At 45.7% G+C, this 18,186-nt stretch overlaps 1 protein-coding gene across 1 annotated transcript in view; it reads right to left on the minus strand.

Moving 5' to 3' along the window:
- The window catches only part of ttn.2 (titin, tandem duplicate 2), a 172,681-nt gene that overhangs the window by 140,211 nt on the left and 14,284 nt on the right, over nt 1-18,186 (minus strand). Inside the window, exons 23-36 of the mRNA XM_053439091.1 lie at nt 17,915-18,178; nt 17,577-17,837; nt 17,204-17,464; nt 16,510-16,773; nt 15,740-16,000; nt 15,094-15,354; nt 14,630-14,890; nt 14,339-14,483; nt 14,081-14,249; nt 13,743-13,974; nt 13,373-13,657; nt 13,164-13,289; nt 12,896-13,084; nt 11,323-11,373 (exon numbers count right to left, since the gene is read on the minus strand). Coding sequence (XP_053295066.1) covers nt 11,323-11,373; nt 12,896-13,084; nt 13,164-13,289; nt 13,373-13,657; nt 13,743-13,974; nt 14,081-14,249; nt 14,339-14,483; nt 14,630-14,890; nt 15,094-15,354; nt 15,740-16,000; nt 16,510-16,773; nt 17,204-17,464; nt 17,577-17,837; nt 17,915-18,178 — 3,030 coding nt within the window. The remainder of the gene's footprint in view (nt 1-11,322; nt 11,374-12,895; nt 13,085-13,163; nt 13,290-13,372; nt 13,658-13,742; nt 13,975-14,080; nt 14,250-14,338; nt 14,484-14,629; nt 14,891-15,093; nt 15,355-15,739; nt 16,001-16,509; nt 16,774-17,203; nt 17,465-17,576; nt 17,838-17,914; nt 18,179-18,186) is intronic.

Genomic DNA, 18,186 nt, shown 5'->3' on the forward strand with positions numbered 1-18,186 from the left:
CCTGTGACCTTAAACATCTTCTCCACCCATTTCTCTGCTTGACTAACATCAGCCTTCTTCACTTCCAGGTATGTGGTGCATGTTGTCTGACCAAACCTGTTGGTGGCAGTGCAGGAGTACTCGCCCTCATACTCAGATGTGACCTTAGTTAGGATTAATGTGAACTCCTCCCTCTCCTCTATCACTTTGTAAATAGAAGAACTCTGAATGACTTTCCCATTATGAGACCATTGCACCGCTGGCTTGGGGAAGCCGGACACTCTGAGGGTGAACCGGGCTGTTTCCCCAGAGGTGACGGCGATGGGAGAGAGCTGGCTGAGGAAAACTGGCTTTTCTTTCTTCTTCTCTAAAGAGGAAGAGTAACGTTTGGATTCTGGTTTGAGTTCAAGTGTTTTTGTTTTCTGGGGTAACTGGACACCAGTGCTGTAGGTTTCCTCTTGCTCCTCCACGGTGGTGATGGTGGTGCTACGACGTTCTGTCAGGAAATATTGAGCAAGACTGAAAACAATATCCACAACACAAATACTGTGATATCAATGAATTCAGGAATACTAACGACTAAGTGATTAAAACAGGACAACCCTGCTTTAAGTGTGACACATTTGAAATACTTGACCTGTTATATAAGAATCACATTTTTGGGTTTGATTTGAAACTCAATGATGATTTACTTATGCTATTATTAACATTAATGATAATAGTATAAGTAAGAGTTAAAGGCTAAATGGACCAAATATCCATTTTAATCTCAAGCAGAAATAAATAAATAGCTGGTACGTTCTTATTTGCTGATGAACATTTGTTACACATAAATAAACATCCAGTCCATTTCGTTAAAAACTTTGAAGGTTAAAAAATAAACATAAAGACTGTGTTCTCAGAAACCAGTGATCCCCACTGGTTGAGATAGAAACCACATGGTCTCAACATGCATCCCGTTGTTTTTGACACCTGCATTTTGTCGTTAGATTTGAGAATGTGAACCTCAGTTAATTATTAGAAGTATAAAGAAGACAAGTTCATACTCCAACATTACATCATCAAATATTTTATTATACAAACACTTGAGACAAACCAACATCATGTCTGTACAAATAATCCACAAATTTCTATTAATGCAAGATTTGATTTGACTTTTCCTCTGATTCTACTCATCCACCCAAAATTACATGTATTTACAAAACATCAAAACTTACATCGAAATGTCATCGATTTGAAAATTAACTTATCAATCAGCTTACTCTAAAATTAAAAAACTTCCTTTAAGAATTAAAAAATGATTTTCCCAAAGAGAAAACTCAAACACAAAAGCCCAAAACAAAGTGATTAAATCCTAAAAAACTGAATCATTTTTGCAATATGAACATTATCTTGAGCTTCCAGGTTTACTTTTGATAGTGTGACTGCTTAAAATTATGATATCAGAATTATCGTAACTTTTTTACTTAGTAACTTTACTGAGCTGACAGCAAATATTTATCATGTTTTGAATTATCATTATTCTATTATATTTGACATCTTTTCAGGTTCTCCAAGATGAAGTTTATAAAAAATGATAACTCACATGAACTTAAATGTTTCACTGAACTGGACAATTTTTTCCCTTTGCTGATTCTTTCCTGTCCCAGTTTGAATTGTCATACTCTTTTTTCTGTGCGGATTGATCCAATAATCCTTTTCTCATTACTTTGTGTGTAGATATTTGCTTCACACACATTTTATTTTCTTATTTACAGACGATAAATTCACTGATGTGATCAACATCTGTAGCTAATGTTAAAAACAGGTCTGTAATATTTTCCTTGTAAAGACATTATTCCATCATGTTATTGAATCACAGTTACAGCAGCTTGATTTTAAAATGTTACCAGAAAACAAAAACGAACATTGAAACAGATTTTCTACCAAATATTAAAACAAAACTGATGTTTTACAAGACTTCCAATAAATAAATAAAAATGTAAATTGAATTTGACCCAAAGGATTCAAAGTTATGTGTCAATGTTCAATTCATCAAACCTGGATCAGAAAATAAGGGAAACTATTTTCTGCTTAATTTAGTCTTTTGATTGACTTTTCAAGTTTCCAAGTAAAGTCATATGTTTTATTTTCTTAATCTTTGTTCAATGTAAAAAAAACAACCTGTAATAAAGTTACACAACAAATCACCATGAAGTTTTTCTTTGAGCACACAGCCTCTAACCTTCGACCTCTAGAACACCTTGAGCAGCGCTGTGGTCTCAGTGCAGCCGGCGGAGTTCTGGATGATGCACTTATACTCGCCAGCATCACTCTGGGTCACGTTGGTGATGAGCAGGTTGAAATGTCCTGCGGTTTTCTCCTGGACTAAACACCTGCTGTCGGAGATTCTGTCTCCGTCTTTGTGCCACTGGGCCGTGGGGTTTGGTTTACCACTGACCAGACACTGGAGGATAACGGGGGTCCCTAACGCGGCTGTGATGTTGCTCAGGGGGATGATACATGCAGGGGCCGTCTCAGTCACCTGGAACTGGAAGCTGCACATATCGGATGACTTCCCTTTAAACTCAATCTTATCATCTTTTGCTGGCTCAGCAAATACATCAAAATTGATACTGACATATTTCTCTCCCTGTTCGCTCGTCTCGTGGTCGGTGTTGGCCACGAGCCTGACCGACCGCTGAGCCTCATCGGCCTCTTGCTCAAACTCAAACTCAAGCTCAATCTCTGACACCTGTTCACCATCAAACGACGTGTTGCCCACCATCAGATCGAACTTCTGCGGCTGGACGATTGCACTCCCGAGCGACACGGCGGTCAGCTCCCTGCCCCGGGTTTTTCCAGAGAAAACCTTGGCACTGATCACCACTAGTGAGGCGCGGCACAGAGTCTCCCCAACAACGTTAATCGCTCTGCAGGCGTACACGCCACTGTCCTGTGGCGACACCTTACAGATCTTCAGGAAGTGGTTGTCTCCGTCGGATGAGTGAAAGTATTTCTTGTTGTTGTGAGGGATCTTTTGCTCAGCTTTGAACCAGGACACAATGGGAGAGGGAATTCCCATCAGTGAACACTCGAACATGACCGTGGTTCCTTCTGGTGTTTCCATGTCACAGATGGGATTGATGAACCTCGGAGGCATCTCTGTGACCTCGAAGGCAATTTTCAGATCATCGTGCTCCTGCGTGACAAAGTCCACAGCTCCCTCCTCATAAATACTCGGTAACACATCGAGCGATATAATCATGCTCTTGTTGTCCGCTGAATACTCAGGAATGGTGATGATCTTAATCTGTCTTTCAAATTCTTTCACCTGATTTTCATCCAATTCAACTTCGAGCAGAATCTCCTGAGGAGACGGAGAACGAGAGGAGTCATCTTCCTCCACGTCAAACTCCATCACGTGTTGATGAGTGACAGCAGGTGGCGCCGGCATAAACCTCACTTCCTGTGAGACGACGACTACTAAAGCAACACTTCTGGCTTCCCCGACATAGTTTACAGCCTCGCAGATATACTCCCCCTGGTCGGCTTTAGTGACACTATGAATTGTTAGTGAGATACTATCACCATCTCTCTCCATTTTAACCCTTTCACCTGCCTCCAGTTGGGATTTGTTGCAGAACCACTTCACCTCAGGGGAAGGTAGACCGAACACCTCAGCACAAAACATTAGGGACTCATTTTCAAACACTCTTTTCTTAATGAGAGGTTTAAGGAAGGCAGGAGGGATTCCCTGTACTTTCTCCTGGAGAGTCACGAGACCTAAAGACCCTCTTCCTCTGGTGAGGAACTGGTTCTCATTCACATTTATTCCAACAGTTGTTGTTTCAATGCCATCTTCAGTGGGAGATGTCAGGAACTGAAGTGGTGAGAAGAACCTCTCGCTGGAGCCTCCTGTTGAGGGTCTTTTCTGTTCGGCGGGGGAGAGGGGGAACTCCTGGGGGGTCATAAACCCACCTAGTGCTTCAGAACTGGCTGAATGGAAGGACATGGGAGACTGGGGAGTGTGAAAGGATTCTAAAATTGGCTGCGAGACCTCAGTGGAGGAGCCTGGAGTGTAGAACCTCTCAGCGACCTCGACCATCTCTTCGCTCGCATTGCTGCCAACCTCTATAGACATCTCAGACTCAGGGGAAAGTGGCCTTCCCCAGTCTGTTGGAGGATTGTAGTAGTTATACACGGCACCAAACGTTACCTCCTCCTCCTCCATGGAGCCAACAGCTACAGCTGCTCCCCCAGCATCGGCCACAAGGGGGTTGTCTGAACTACCTCTTTCCTGTCCAGCATCAACCACAGGCAGAATGAATGCTTCCACTCTGCAGTCTTCTCCGGACTCGAAAAGAAGAGGATCCGGTTCTGCCTTCACATGAGGTTCAACTACTTCTCCAACCAATATTTCTTCTACCACTTCTGTTGCACCGGCCAGAGAGTCCATCATACTGAGGAACACACCACTGTCAATCGAGGGTTCTGGGATGGAAATGAACTTCTCACTGACAAGTTCAACGTCCTCACTCGCATGCTCCACCTCAGGCATTAGAACATATCCCTCATTGATTCTTTTAACTTCTTGTTGTTCCTCTTCGGTCAATTCCGCCACAACACCATCCCCACTCACAGCTTCAGCTTCACTGTGACTGGAGGGAGACCTTGCTGCTGCACTCTGTCTCTCCACTTTAAGAGATTCTGAAATTCTTTTGTGTTTAACGGCAGGAACTTTTTCAGACTGGAAAGGAATGAAGCTGCTAGTTCTGTCAAACGTACGAATGGTTTCCTCTGTTACGGTCTCCCTCTGTACGGGAACACAAACAGGTTTCTGTGGTGTTGGCCTGACCAGTTCTGGAGACTGCTGCACCTCATCTACAAACTGTTTAACAGCATAATGCCTTGCTGCTATCAACTCTTCTTCTGTGGTTTCCCCTGATATCACACACATCTCCCTGTCTTCCTCCAGGGTGGAGGTGGGCTGGAGGATCTTGGAAGAGGCAGCTTCCTGTCGATCAGGCACAGCTTTGAGAGAACAACAATCTTCTGCTATATCAGCAGCAAACCTATTACTACCTTCTGCAGGTGTGGAGTCAGCTTTAGGTGCAGAGAATGTTACCTGATGGTCAAGGGAGATTGCGACTGCAGGTATAAACTCCTCAGGGAACAGCGTTTCACTTCTCTGCTCCTCTGGAGTCATTAATGCAACTGGAGAGTCTGACTCAAAAGCTTGTTTAATCTGAGAAATGTTTATCACAGCGGCAGAAGCCTGCAGACCACAGCCGGATATCGTGTGAGGCTCTCGAGACACACCAGGTCTGGATCTTGGGGCTTTGGCTGTTATCTCTAATGGAGCTTCAGCATTACTAAAGGCAGCTTTATGGAATACAGCAGGTTTCTTCACATCCTCTGTAAAACCATCATCCTTGAGAGCTTCCCCACACTTTGAGATTTGCTCTGCTACTTGGAATGAAACATGGGCAATGCTTGTAACCTCTCCCAGTTTATTTCTGGCAACACATTTGTAAACTCCAGCATCATTGTACGTAAAACTGTTAATATACAGCCGATACACCTTATCATCCCACTCAGTTCTGTATTTTTCACTTGTGATTTTGAGGCAAACATCATCACAGAACCATGCCACTTCAGCGGCAGGCTCACCTACTACTACACACTCCAACACAGCAGTGTGGCCTTCAGAGCAGGTGAGATTCTCTAGTTCACTGATGACACGAGGAGCTTCACCAACTACGTCAAAAGAGAATGTGAACTTGTGTTTTACGGTCTGAGAGGCTCCATCATCGCTGGGCACATCGGACATTTCCTCTGTGACAGTCTGAGATTCGACCTCACTCCTTTCTTCAGTCATCTCAGGGACAGGAGTGGCAGCTGTAATTCTGATTTCTACAGGTGAGGAGCTGAAAGATTCATCCGAGCAGCGGCGCCTGTGAACCACTGCCTGAGGAACCTGTAGAGTTTCCTTTCCTGAATCAATGTTGGACAGAAGTTCCTCCTCCATCACGCTCTCCTTCTGCTTCTCACTCTTCTCAAGCTCTTCTGTAACAAATACCTCCTGTGTGAAACCCAACGTCCTCATCACCTTCTTGTCTGAGACTTCCAGGGTGGCGCTACAGATTGATTTGCCATGTTTATTGGATATGACACAGTCATACTTGCCCTCGTGCTCTGTTGTTGGATAGTAGACTGTTAGATTTGATTTGCTGGATTTGCTGATGATGTCATAGTCAGGGTTGTTGGCTAATCGGTGGCCATCTTTGAGCCAGGTGACCGTGGGCAGAGGGTCACCGTTGAACTGGCAAGTAAACTCTGACATCTCACCAATCTTTACTTTAAGTGAAGATATTTCTTTCAAGAACACTGGTTTGGAGCATCCAGCACGTGTATCCTCTTGTGTTACGCTTTCAGACCCTTGACATTTGGGAACTGCCTCTTTTAAACTTGACACCTCTTGGACTCTCTGCTCATCCTGTTTTATAGCAACATATTTAAGACTCTCTGCACTCATTTCATTGCCCAGTTTTGATCTTGTCGAATCTCCACTTTCTTCTATCCTCACACCTACAGTACCCTTCTGTTGTCTCTCTCTTGTAGTTTCTGATTCCTCCCTCATCCCTCTAGCTTCACTCGTCTCCGACTGGAAGCGTAGACTACAGGATTTATCAGCAGTCGTTACATTCTTCTCCCTGCTCCACCTCCTCTCTGCCTCTCTTTCCAGATCCTCTTGTTGAGCAAGGCATGGGGAACGTCTCCTGGCAGGTTTATGAGGGGTTTCCTCCTGAGCAGAGGCACATGTATATCCCTCAAAAGGCAAATTTGAAAGTCGGGTTGGAGAGTGCCCCCGAACTGGTGAAGTTTCGGGAACCATCGTGTCTTTTAAATCATCAGAACTTTCGACAGGCACATCTGCGTGGTGAGGTAACCCGGGTCGTGTCGGAGAATACCTTGTTATAGAAGAAAACTCATGAGGAGGAGCGGGTTCTAATCCAACTGCATGTGGAGGCGGAAGGTCTGTGAGGCGGGTTTCAGATGGAACGACTGACTCGCATGGCAAAATGGAGGCAAGCAATTTGCATTGACTATCCAATGTCCACCCAGACTCCAGCTCAGCTACTTCCTCTTGTTCGACAGCATCCTGTTGCCACTTCAGAATCCGCTGAGCCAGTGCTTCCTCCTCACTAACAAAGTACTCACTGTCCCTCTTCAGCCTGGTCTCACGCCCCTCTGTGGGCAGATCGCCGGCGGCTGGCCACTGAAGACTTTCCCCCTGCAGATCTTGGAAAGCAGAAGCAACAGACTCGCCCAAGAGGAATTTATCTTTGGCTGTTCTCCCTGGGGACGTTTTGCTGTTGTGGGCTCCTTCAAGTTGTTGAACAGATTCTACAGCAGAAGACTCTGCAACGTTTCTTTCAAACTCAGAGGTCGTTTTTTCCTGCAGCAGTGAGTAACCCTCCGACCAGTTAGACTCCAGCTTCACAGCTTGGTCTTGTTCCATCAGAACATTCTCCTGCCATTTCATTATCCTCTGATTCAAGGCTTCCTCTTCACTGACTAACTTCTCACTCTCATTCTTCAGCTCAGAGATGTTCTCCCGTGACAGCTGAAGCTCACACTCTTCTCTTGTCTTCTCAAAAAACATCTTTTGAGCTCTGGCTTTTGTTCGGGGCAGAGATTCAGTCTCCACTTCTGCTGCTTTAGCTTTTACTCTGGGTGATTTCTGTGCCTCAGTTTCCAGCTCTGTCCGTCTGGTTTTTATTCTAGCTTTAGGCTCAGGGCCAGATGTTTCAGCCAGTTCCACGCTACCTTTTACTTTAGTGGGCTTTGACAAGGTAACATTGCCTACAGTTACTCTTTCCTCGATGTGCCCCTCAGGCTCCATGCACTGTGGTTCTGCTGGCTTGGGCAGATCTGTTTCAGGGTGGAATTGCTCGTCTTCTGACATCTGCATGCCGTGCTGCCATTTCCTGACCCGAATGGCCAGAAGTTTCTCTTCAAACTCCATCCGTTCTGCTTCAAGGCTCTTCTCATACTGAGCCCTCAAGGACTTACCTGCATGTTCCTGTTCATACAGCTCATCTGTTGCTGAGGTGTGAGGTGCTACAGCTTCACTTGGTAACCTTGCTTTGACAGATCGGACTTCTCTTGGTCTGGGAAACTCTCTAAATTTGTCCTCTGCACTGGTCTTTATTCCGAAGTACAACTCTGCATTCGCTTCTGATGCTCTGGCTTTAATTCTTGGGGATCTTTGTGTGATCGTGGCTGGTGTTGCACCTTCCATGCCTTCTAACCTTGCTTCCATTTTGAATGTCTTCTCAAGCTGGGAGGCAGATGTTTCCATTTCTTCTCCTCTGCTTTTCACTTCAGGTGATTTAAGGGTTGATGTAGTTGCAATCGAAGGCACCGTTACTGTGCCTACAGATTCTCTTTTCTCTTTTGCCTCCTGCTGAGTGAAACTGTACTGATCTGCCTCCATGGGCAGATCAGTTTCCCTGGGAAATGTCCCCTCCCCCTCCTCCTCCTCCGATGGCCTACTTCCCTGCTGCCATTTCCTGATCCGCAAGGTCAAGAGTTTCGCTTCACACTCCATCCGATCGGCTTCCAGGCTCTTCTCATACTGAGCCCTCAAAGACTCACCTTCATATAGCTCAATGGATTCTGCTGTCGGTTTGTCTTCTGATGTCACTGCTTCTCTAAGGAACTTCTCTCTGGCAGATGTGACAATCTCTCCTTTACCGGGCCCATCTCGGACAGACTCCCTGGTTTCTGTGCAGCTTGTAGTCTCTGGATATGTTTCAGAGTCTTGGGCTTCAAGCTGACGTAGTTCATCCTCTTGTGTTGTAGCAAACACGCGGTGATGCTCACCTACTATCTTCTTCAATCTAACATCTGCCTGAGATTCACTCAAACTCTCGACTTTTTTATCTTCCAATGTCCCTGAACATCTTTCACCCGATCTCTCTTCTGCACTCTGCACCAGTGTTTCCACCAGCTCACCTCTCATGATCTGAATAGCCCTGGTTCTGGACTGAGGCTCAAATGAATGCCTCACACGAGGCTGCAAGGGATCCCTTCTGGTAATCTTACCTGGAAACTCCCTGCGGCTCTCGCCAACATCCAGTGATCGATTCAAATGTTGAACATCAGGCAGAGACGCAGGTTTGACCCTGAGCCGCTCAACATAATCGGTATAACTTGGCTCGCTGGTAACCGACTCTAACTCAAACTCAGAGGACGACATGGTGGAGATGGAAAGCCTCTTCTTCTGTTTGACAGCTTTCTGGAGCGTGGTAAGTTTAGTTCTCACCTCATTGTGAAGGCTCTCAGTGTCACTGAACCTGTCGCTGTATCGGTCGCTGCACCGGTCACTAAATTTGTCACTGAATTTGGCATCGGTGCGCCGGTCACAGTAGATATCACTGAACCTGTCATTGAAGCGCTCAGACCTGTCGAACATGGGCGGAGGAGATGGAGCACGCTCAGAGGCAGTCTCCAAACATTTAGACCCTTTCTCTGACTCTTTTTCTTTTGAATGAGAACCAGAGCGAAAGAACACTGTGCGCACCAGAGAACTCTTAGACCGAGTTCGTCCCTGATAAACTTTAGACATTTTGTCGAACGGAGACCCTACACACCGGAGGTCGACCCTAAACTTCCTCTCCTTCCTCTGCTCTGCCATAGTGTCGACACTTTCATGGGCTTTGGCCGAGCGTTTAACAAAACCAAGGTAGTTTGCAGATTGCTCCTCCCTTAGTGACACCAAGAGTGATGCTGTGGACTCTGCAGAACCCTCTGAGTTTATCGCCATGACCTTATAACTGCCCGAGTCCTTCTCTCTCACACAATCAATAACCAGGCTGCTAGTGTGCATGTGCATTCTGCTGTCAGTGCAGATCCTACGTCTACGCTCTTTGGGAACAGATCTATTGTTATGAAACCACAGAATAGTTGGTGGAGGACAAGCAATTAATTTACACTTTAACTCAACCGGTTCTCCCTCCAGAACTGACTGGAACTTGAGTTTCTTTGTGAAAGACGGTTTGATGTTGTCCGTCCACGAGCTAATAGAGGAGGTTCTGCTGGAGCAGCGGTTAGCTGATACCAGGCCGTGATCCAGGAAGTCCTCTGTGTCGGAGAAGGCTCCTCTCAGCGGTCGAGTGCTGGGGACGCTGCTGAGACATGCGTCTCCTTGACTGTCATGATAAAACAGTTCTGCAAAAAGAAAAACAACCGTCAGAACAAATCAGCCTCAAGGAGTTCAAAAAGAGAGGAATTTGAATGAATCATTAATGGAAATATTAAATGCATGCTGGGAGTCACAATGCCATAATAAATAATTCCACTCACCATATTTGTTCGAATAAACGCAAGACTTGATTCTTTTTACTAGAAATCTGCAGGAAGTTTTGATCCTTCGTCTGTGGAAATTTCTTCAAAACATAAATTGTTTTATTATGATTAAAAAATGCATATCTCCAGTATGTGCAGCTAGCAGTCGCTTGCTTAACCTTTTCATGATTGCTATGTTTTTTTTTATAGAACATTCCTTACCTGACTTGCAGACAGGAGAATAAACGCCCTTTCTAATCCTTAAACTTAAGAGGAAATGAATGGTGCATTAATATTCTAAAACTTAAACAAATTAAGCTAAAACTGAGTGAGAAGGCGTTTATTCGAACTAATATTGGTTGTTATTTAGAATGCAAACCACAGGAATCACATCCCACTATCTGCAAGCCAGGCTAAGAAATATTTTGCAGGAGGACGGTATCAGTTCCAGATGCAGTAAACCTCCATATCTTTTAAAGGGCATTTCAAATCTGGGAGCTTTAAAAGATATATATCCTGCACCTTTTCAGGGGAAAAGACCAGAGATCCGTCATGCCAAAATGATTGAAACTCTTGGATGCAAAAACGCAGGTGTCAAAACCCAGAACAAGCAAGTTCTGTGCTCGTCTGTAGGAAACCATGAGAAGTAGAGGAGGTAGAAAAACACAAACACCAGGAGTTTTCTGTCAGGACACATGAAGACCACATGCAGCTGTGGAAATGGATCATGTAAAGGGACTGTTTAACATCATGTCGTATCGATGAGCTCTAGAAGTCTGTAGATGCAGGCTTCTAGACTGTAACCCAAGTCCCCGTAACAAATGCATCAATACATCAGATTTGTCTCCACAGAGTCTCCAGTTCAACTCGTGTTCACGGAGTCAGAGGTCGGATCACAGCGTGAAACAGAAATCTGCTCAATCGGTTCCCGACCCGCTCGGCCTGCTCCTCACGTGTGACGGTGACCTGCTGTCATGTGTGATCGTCATGAACTTCACGTGTTCTTACCTTTGACTTCTTGATCGATCTTGGCTTCGATCTGCTCTCTCACAAGAGTCACTGTGAAGGAGAGAGAAAAGACACTTAGCTCTCTGATCTCTGCTTAATTATATTCACCTTCAAACTGTCGTTGCTCATAAAGTCTCAAACTTTATTCTTCAACATAAAAATAAGACAAAGTACACTGAACTAAAGTCCAACAATAACGTGTGGATTGTGTGGTTAGTATGGAACATGATGAGGAGTGAGCGCGACACCTCAACGTGTTTGAATCATCTCTAAACAAGACCAACAAGCGCATTGCAGATTCCACCCAAAAGAACAAAGGGATCACAGGAGGGTTTCCTGGAGGGAGGGGGTTATTAAACATGTGAGTTTTCCTGAGAAGTTGAAGAGATGAGGGTGAGGAGGAGTTTGTTCCTGTGCATTGATGAAGAAGAGGAGGTGGAGGGGTGTCTCAGTGGAACAGTGCAGTTAGTCTGAGGGATGTCCCGACCTGTTGTATTAACAGGGTCACTTTGAGAAAAGTTAGAATTATTCAGCGAGTCTTTCCTGGTTCATCAGAGTTCATAAAGGTCTTTAACAAACTCTAAAATGAGACGGGATGTTGTCCTGGACTAGTTTGGGACGTCCCCTCAGGACATGAGTTAATCTCACAGGAGGAGAAATGGGTGATGTCAGAGGGAGTCTGGCTACAGCCGAGGAACCAGGTTACCTTCTTCCTCTGCAGTAATGGTGAGGGTGGCCGAGCACGCCGCCTCTCCAGAGACATTGGCCGCCCTGCAGGTGAACTGCCCGGCGTGCTCAGAGAAGGCGTCCACGATGATGAGCGTGGCCGTGTTGGTCACCTCGTCAAAGTGAAACACCACATTCTTAGTGGGCCAAACCGGCTGCCGGTTGTGGAACCAGCTTATCTCTGGCTTCGGCGTGCCGGACACACATGCATGGAAGCGGGCCACCTCGCCGTGCGGCACCGTGCAACTTGTGATTGGCTGGATGAAAACTGGCCTTTGACCAATGGGGGGTTTCTTTAGACTGGTGAGGCGAGCGGACACATGTGTCTCAGCTAGACTGTCCAGCTTTTGTTTTTGTCCTGAAAGAAAGAAGTTTGTTCTCTGGTTTGCTTTATGTTCCATGTGTTGATTAGATTCAACATTCATCCCAGTCAGCGTCGGCCATTTTGACCACAAAGATACACAACAAAACCACAAAGAGACAAAGAGTGGAACTTCAGGGGCTGAGGTCTGATCATCTACATCATTTCAGATTATTATTATTATTACATTAGGATTTAAACATGAAACTCATTCAGACTAAATGTGAGATTCACTGCTGTTTGTTTGTATACACAGTGTTGAGTGCAGTTTGTGTGTATATATATATATATACACAGTGTTAAGTGCAGTCATCTTCTCCTTTCATGAGCTTCAGTCGATGTCGTACATTGAGACACTCGGACCTGCTGCTCATCTGGATGATGAGGATTCAGAAAGACGCTGTGATGTCACACATCTGAGAACATTAGTGTCGACCTCGGCTGCTGCTCCACTTATTTAAAAGTTTATGGCGGTAACCAACTTACCGTCCAGTGTGAGGGTGGCGGCGCAGGACACGGTGCCGGCGCTGTTCGTGGCCACGCAGCTGTACCCGCCCTCGTCCTCTGGGTACACCCTGGAGATCTCCAGCTGACAGCTGTCGTCAAACTGAGACATCCTGAAGAAGTCCGACTGCTTGATGTCCTTCCCCTCGTGCAACCAGCTGATCTTCACATCTGGATGGAGGACAAAGGTTGCGGTGAGCGCTGTGTCGGGGGAGATGAGGGAGGGGACCGGGCTGTTTAGTTTTCTTACCATCTCCACGGACTCTGCACTGGAAGCGAGCCGGTTCTCCCTCACGGGCAGAAGTGTTGGCGATGGGTGAGATGACGACAGGTGGAGCGACAGGAGCAGCCGAGTCCGGAGAAACCACTTCTGAAACTAAGATGCACACAAACCTGCGTCTTAACATGTCCTACCTGAAACATGTCCCTCCTCTTTGACCAGCACGTGTAACGTCCTACCTTCCACGTTGAGCGCTGCGGTGCTCGTGGCGGTGCCATAGTCGTTCTTTGCCTCGCAGTTGTAGACTGCGGAGTCCTCGGGGAAGACCTCGATCAGCAGCAGCGTGTGCTCGTCGCCGTCATGGAGGAACTTACACTTGAAGCCCGGAGACAGGGCCTGGGAGTTCTTGTACCAGAAGACCTGAGGCAGAGGAACGCCGCTCACCTTCACGGAGAAGCGAGCAGGTTTACCGGCCTCTACCGACTGAGGCTCCATGTGGCGAAGGATCTGCGGAGGCTCTGGGACTGAACGAAGCATGAAACAAAGAGTTGGTGATATGTTTTAAATATGATCCCTTCACTCCATGGTTCACCTTCATGCCTCACTTACTGTTGACCCGGAGGTGCATAGTGCTCCTGTTTTTGCCGGCGATGAAGATGTACTCCCCGGCGTCACTCCTGTAGGTCTCGGAGATGGTGAGGCGGTGCAGTCTTCTGATGGCCACGTAGTTGAAGCGTTCCTCAACAGAGACTTGGATCTCCACCCCGTTCCTCAGCCAGCGACCCTCCACATCGTCCTCGTTCACCTCGAACTCGAAGGTCGCTCGTTGTTTCTCCAGAACCTTGGAAAGAGGAAGGAATGTTCCAGATTTACATATCTCATAAATCACATGACTCATCCAAAATGTACTCGTGAAGCTTTGCTGATATTTAAAGCAGCCGTCTCACTGTAATTTCCCGCTCAGCAGGTTCAGAGATCCGGATGTCGCGACCCTCGACTATGAGCTGAGCTTTGGAGACACTCGATCCAGCCACCACTGAATATGCTCCGGCATCGGACATACGCACCGTCTGGACCATCAGACGGTGAACGTACTTCTCTGCTGTCACAACGTACCTGAGAACACGACATGGCAGCTCATATTTAGCACTAGTCAAGAGCCTTGGTGAATGTTAGCACACAGCGAGCAGCAGTACAGTACGAACCGTTCCTCAGACACGTCCAGCTCCTGACCGTCCTTCATCCACGTCACCTGGATGTTTGGCTCCGTGACCTCACATTCAAAAATCGCCTTCTTCTTCTCTGTGATCTTCATATCCTTGATTTTCTTGGTGAATTCAATCACTCGAGCTGAAAACAGCGAAAAACATTTACCTCAGAATGTGGATATAAAACACAGGGCTGGATTTCAGACATCGTACTTAATCAGTTCAAGATTGTTTTGTGTTATTATGATATTTCCAGATTCTTCAGATCATGAAACAAGCTGACGTTACCTTCCACAAACAGATTTGCGGCGGAGGCAGCTGAGCCGGCCACAAACTGATATTCTCCTCCGTCTCCGAAGTGAACGTTTTTGATGGAGAGCGAGTGCGTGAGCTGCCGACTGCGGACCTGACATCTGTCCGAGGACTTGACCTCCACGCCGTTCTTCAGCCATTTGTAGGTGATGCCCTCGTAGTTGACGGTGACCTCGAAGGTGATGGTGTCTCTCTCCTGAGCGTTCAGGTCTTTCAACATGGATGTGATCATGACAGCTGGAGAAGAACAAACATGTTGGTTCAGACACAAAATGTTCTTCTTGTACTTCTTGTACTATAATTTCACATTATCCCTAGTACAATATATTACAATCCGACACAGTTCAAATCTTTCTGGGCTTTATCAAATTCTGAATATAAGTCTTTCTCATGAAAAGTTTCCAGGTTATGTGTAGTGACTGGATTTGATTTGTCCTCACGGCTGACGGTGAGCGTGGCGGAGACTCGGTCGTTGCCACAGACGAAGGTGTACTCGGCAGAGTCGTCCCTGCTGGTGTTCGTGATCTTCAGCTGGTGAAGTTTTCCTTGAACCACGATCCTGAACTTCTCGCTCATCTCGATCTCCACGCCGTCCTTCAGCCACGTGGACGGGACATTGAAGTGAGAAACCTCACACTCGAACGTGGCCACCTGAGTCTCTGGCACCTCCACGCTCTTCATGGGTTTGGTGACTTTCAGAGCTGCAGCAACAAATCCAGCAATTGTTATGGTTATAGATGAGCAGCAACTTCCCCATAAATGTATTTTGCACAAATTAAAAAAAAAAGTTTTTAATGCCATGAAACAACATTTATTAAACATAATTTTTTTTAAATTTATGTCAAACCACAAAAATCAACAAATTAAAAATCTTTTGTTTTATTTTCAAACAAGTTCAACTCAGAGTTTAAACCTTTGACTGTTAATCGTTCACATTTTGAAATTGTACAATGTCATAATAATGTTGACATTAATGTCAATCTACAATAATTTATAAAATGTGTTCTTCTAAACACTAAACTAAGATTGTAATTGCAGATAAATGTCATCATGTAGAAGTAATAGTTCATATTTCACGTGACGTACCCTCCACAGTGAGTGTGGCGCTGCAGGTCAGGTGACCCACCACCGCGCTGTACTCTCCTGCGTCGCTGGGGTTCACGTTCTGCACAATCAGCTTGTGAGCTTTCCTCTCCGACAGAACTTTGCACTTGTTGCTCGACTTGAGCTCCACACCTTTAAACATCCACCTGACGGGGATGTTGTCATGTGACAGGCTCATCTCAAAGGAGGCGGTGCCGTCCAACAAGGAAGTCACGTCCTTCATCTTCTTCACAATCTTGATCGCTGCAGAAAACAAGTCGCAGACAAGAGCCATCAAAAGTTAAAATGAGAAAATGCTAAACATTTGAAGTTAATGATATTTGAGAGTGTCAGTATAATAATGTGCAATATAATCTGTCAATATATAAAATGTACAAAATGTAAACACAGGACAGAGCTATAAGGGTTTGAAGGGTATTTCAAAAAATATATATTATGGCAGCAGTGTGTTAAAAGAACTAAGGTGAACTAAGGTGACCTCCTAGTTGTCATGTTTTATTTAAACATAATTTACCCTTCATGGGAAAATGACTCTAAAGTGCTGATTCGGGACATAAGAAACATTTAACTATCAAAATTAATTAATTTTAAAATCACTTTACCTGCAAATATAATTCCTTATATCAATATGTCTTACATCTGTCCATTAATGGTTCATATTTTATTTTTTCTTTAGCAATATCGTAAATATAATATAAATAATTTGTTACCAATCAAAGACAGATATTTTGCAGAACCTCAGTGATACTCACTCTCCACGCCGAGCCTGGCGCTGGCCGACAGTTTTCCCAGTTTGAAGGAGTAGACGCACTCGTCCTGGGAGCTGCAGCTCGTGACCCTCAGGGTGTGGACCACGCCGGCAGACGTGATCTGGTGCTTGTCGCTGTTCTGCAGCTCCACGCCGTTCTTGATCCACTGGGATCCCTTCACGTCGGCGTGCGTGAGCTCCAGCGTGAACACCGCCTCCTGGGTTTCTGTCACCGTCTGGTTTCTCAGAGTTTTCTTGATCTTCACCGCTGACAGACGGAATACAACCAGATAAAAACTATAAAAACTATAAAGAATATGGTGATGATACAATTGAAGTTGTGCAGTGAAGTTTGTCCTGGTGCATTTTCCTCAATGGTTCATTAAAATTACGAAGGTTTATCCTGAAGGGAGCAGGAATGAACAGAGGTGAGTAAAGTTTTAATATTATTAACCGCTAATCAAAATAAAAGTCATAAACTAAAATTTGTTACATAAATGTGACTGGTCTTCTGCCTTTTAGAAGAATAAACCAACGATAAATCCCTGTTAGCTTCATGCTAACAGTTGCATTTCTCAACTTGGTCCTTTACCTCGTTTACAGATTTTACTCAGCCGACACTGTTTTATTATTATTAAAACATGACCAAATGAGAAAACATGAACACTGAACAAGTGCAGCAAGAAGGGGCCGCTTACCCTCCACCCTGAGGTTGGCGGTGGTTTTGGAGTTGGACACCTGGTAGGTGTACTCCCCGACGTCCTGCGGTCTGGTGATGACGATGATGAGGCGCCTGATGGCTCCTTTCACCTCGCTCACCACATTCTCATTGAAGTCCACAGGCTGACCCTCCTTCAGCCACTTCCCCTCAGCGTTGGCGTTGGCGACTTCACACTCGAGCTCAGCTGTCTGAGACTCGGCCACTGTCACGTCCTGAAGTGGTCGTGTGATGGCACCACCTGGTGGCAGAACAAGAAGATTACTTTATGATTCTGAGGCAGCAGGGTGGCTGATGATGCGTCACCAATAGTTGGGTGAATAAGGTGGTAACGTCCTCTGGTTGAGACAGACCTGAGACAGACAGCTTGGCACTGGACGTCTTTTCACCAGCGTGGAACGTGTACTGGCCCTCCTCGTCTTTCATGGCATCGATGACAGTCAGAGAGTGAGCTTTGCCCTTGGAGACCATCTTGTGTTTGGGTCCAGATTTTAGCTGCTGGTTCCTGAACATCCAGACTGGGTCGATGCCAGGGTGAGATACTTCCACGTTGAAGGTGACGTTCTGGGACTCAGAGCAGACTTTGTCCTCCATGTGCTTCACAATCTGAACCTCTGTAATTACAGCAACATGGTTGGTACAGGAAGGTGGAAATTCAACTATGACCAGAGGAAAATAGAATCACTCTTACCTTCGACAGTTAGGTTGCAGCTGGTGTCCACTTTGCCGACCACCAGTTTGTAGTGTCCCTGGTCCGAGGCGTAGGTCCGGCTGAAGACCAGACGCTGCTTGGCTCCCTTGGCCACCATCTGGATTCTGTCGCTAGGAGTCAGCAGTTTGTCGTTGTGGAACCATTTGACTGAGTTAATATCTTGAGCAGAGATCTTGGCCTCCAAAACAGCTTTGGTGCCCTCAATGGAGGACATGTCCTTCAGTGGCACCACAATTTCAATGGCTGTGATC

The sequence above is a fragment of the Pleuronectes platessa genome, chromosome 14 (assembly GCF_947347685.1).
Source record: "Pleuronectes platessa chromosome 14, fPlePla1.1, whole genome shotgun sequence".
In the NCBI taxonomy this organism is placed as follows: domain Eukaryota; kingdom Metazoa; phylum Chordata; class Actinopteri; order Pleuronectiformes; family Pleuronectidae; genus Pleuronectes; species Pleuronectes platessa.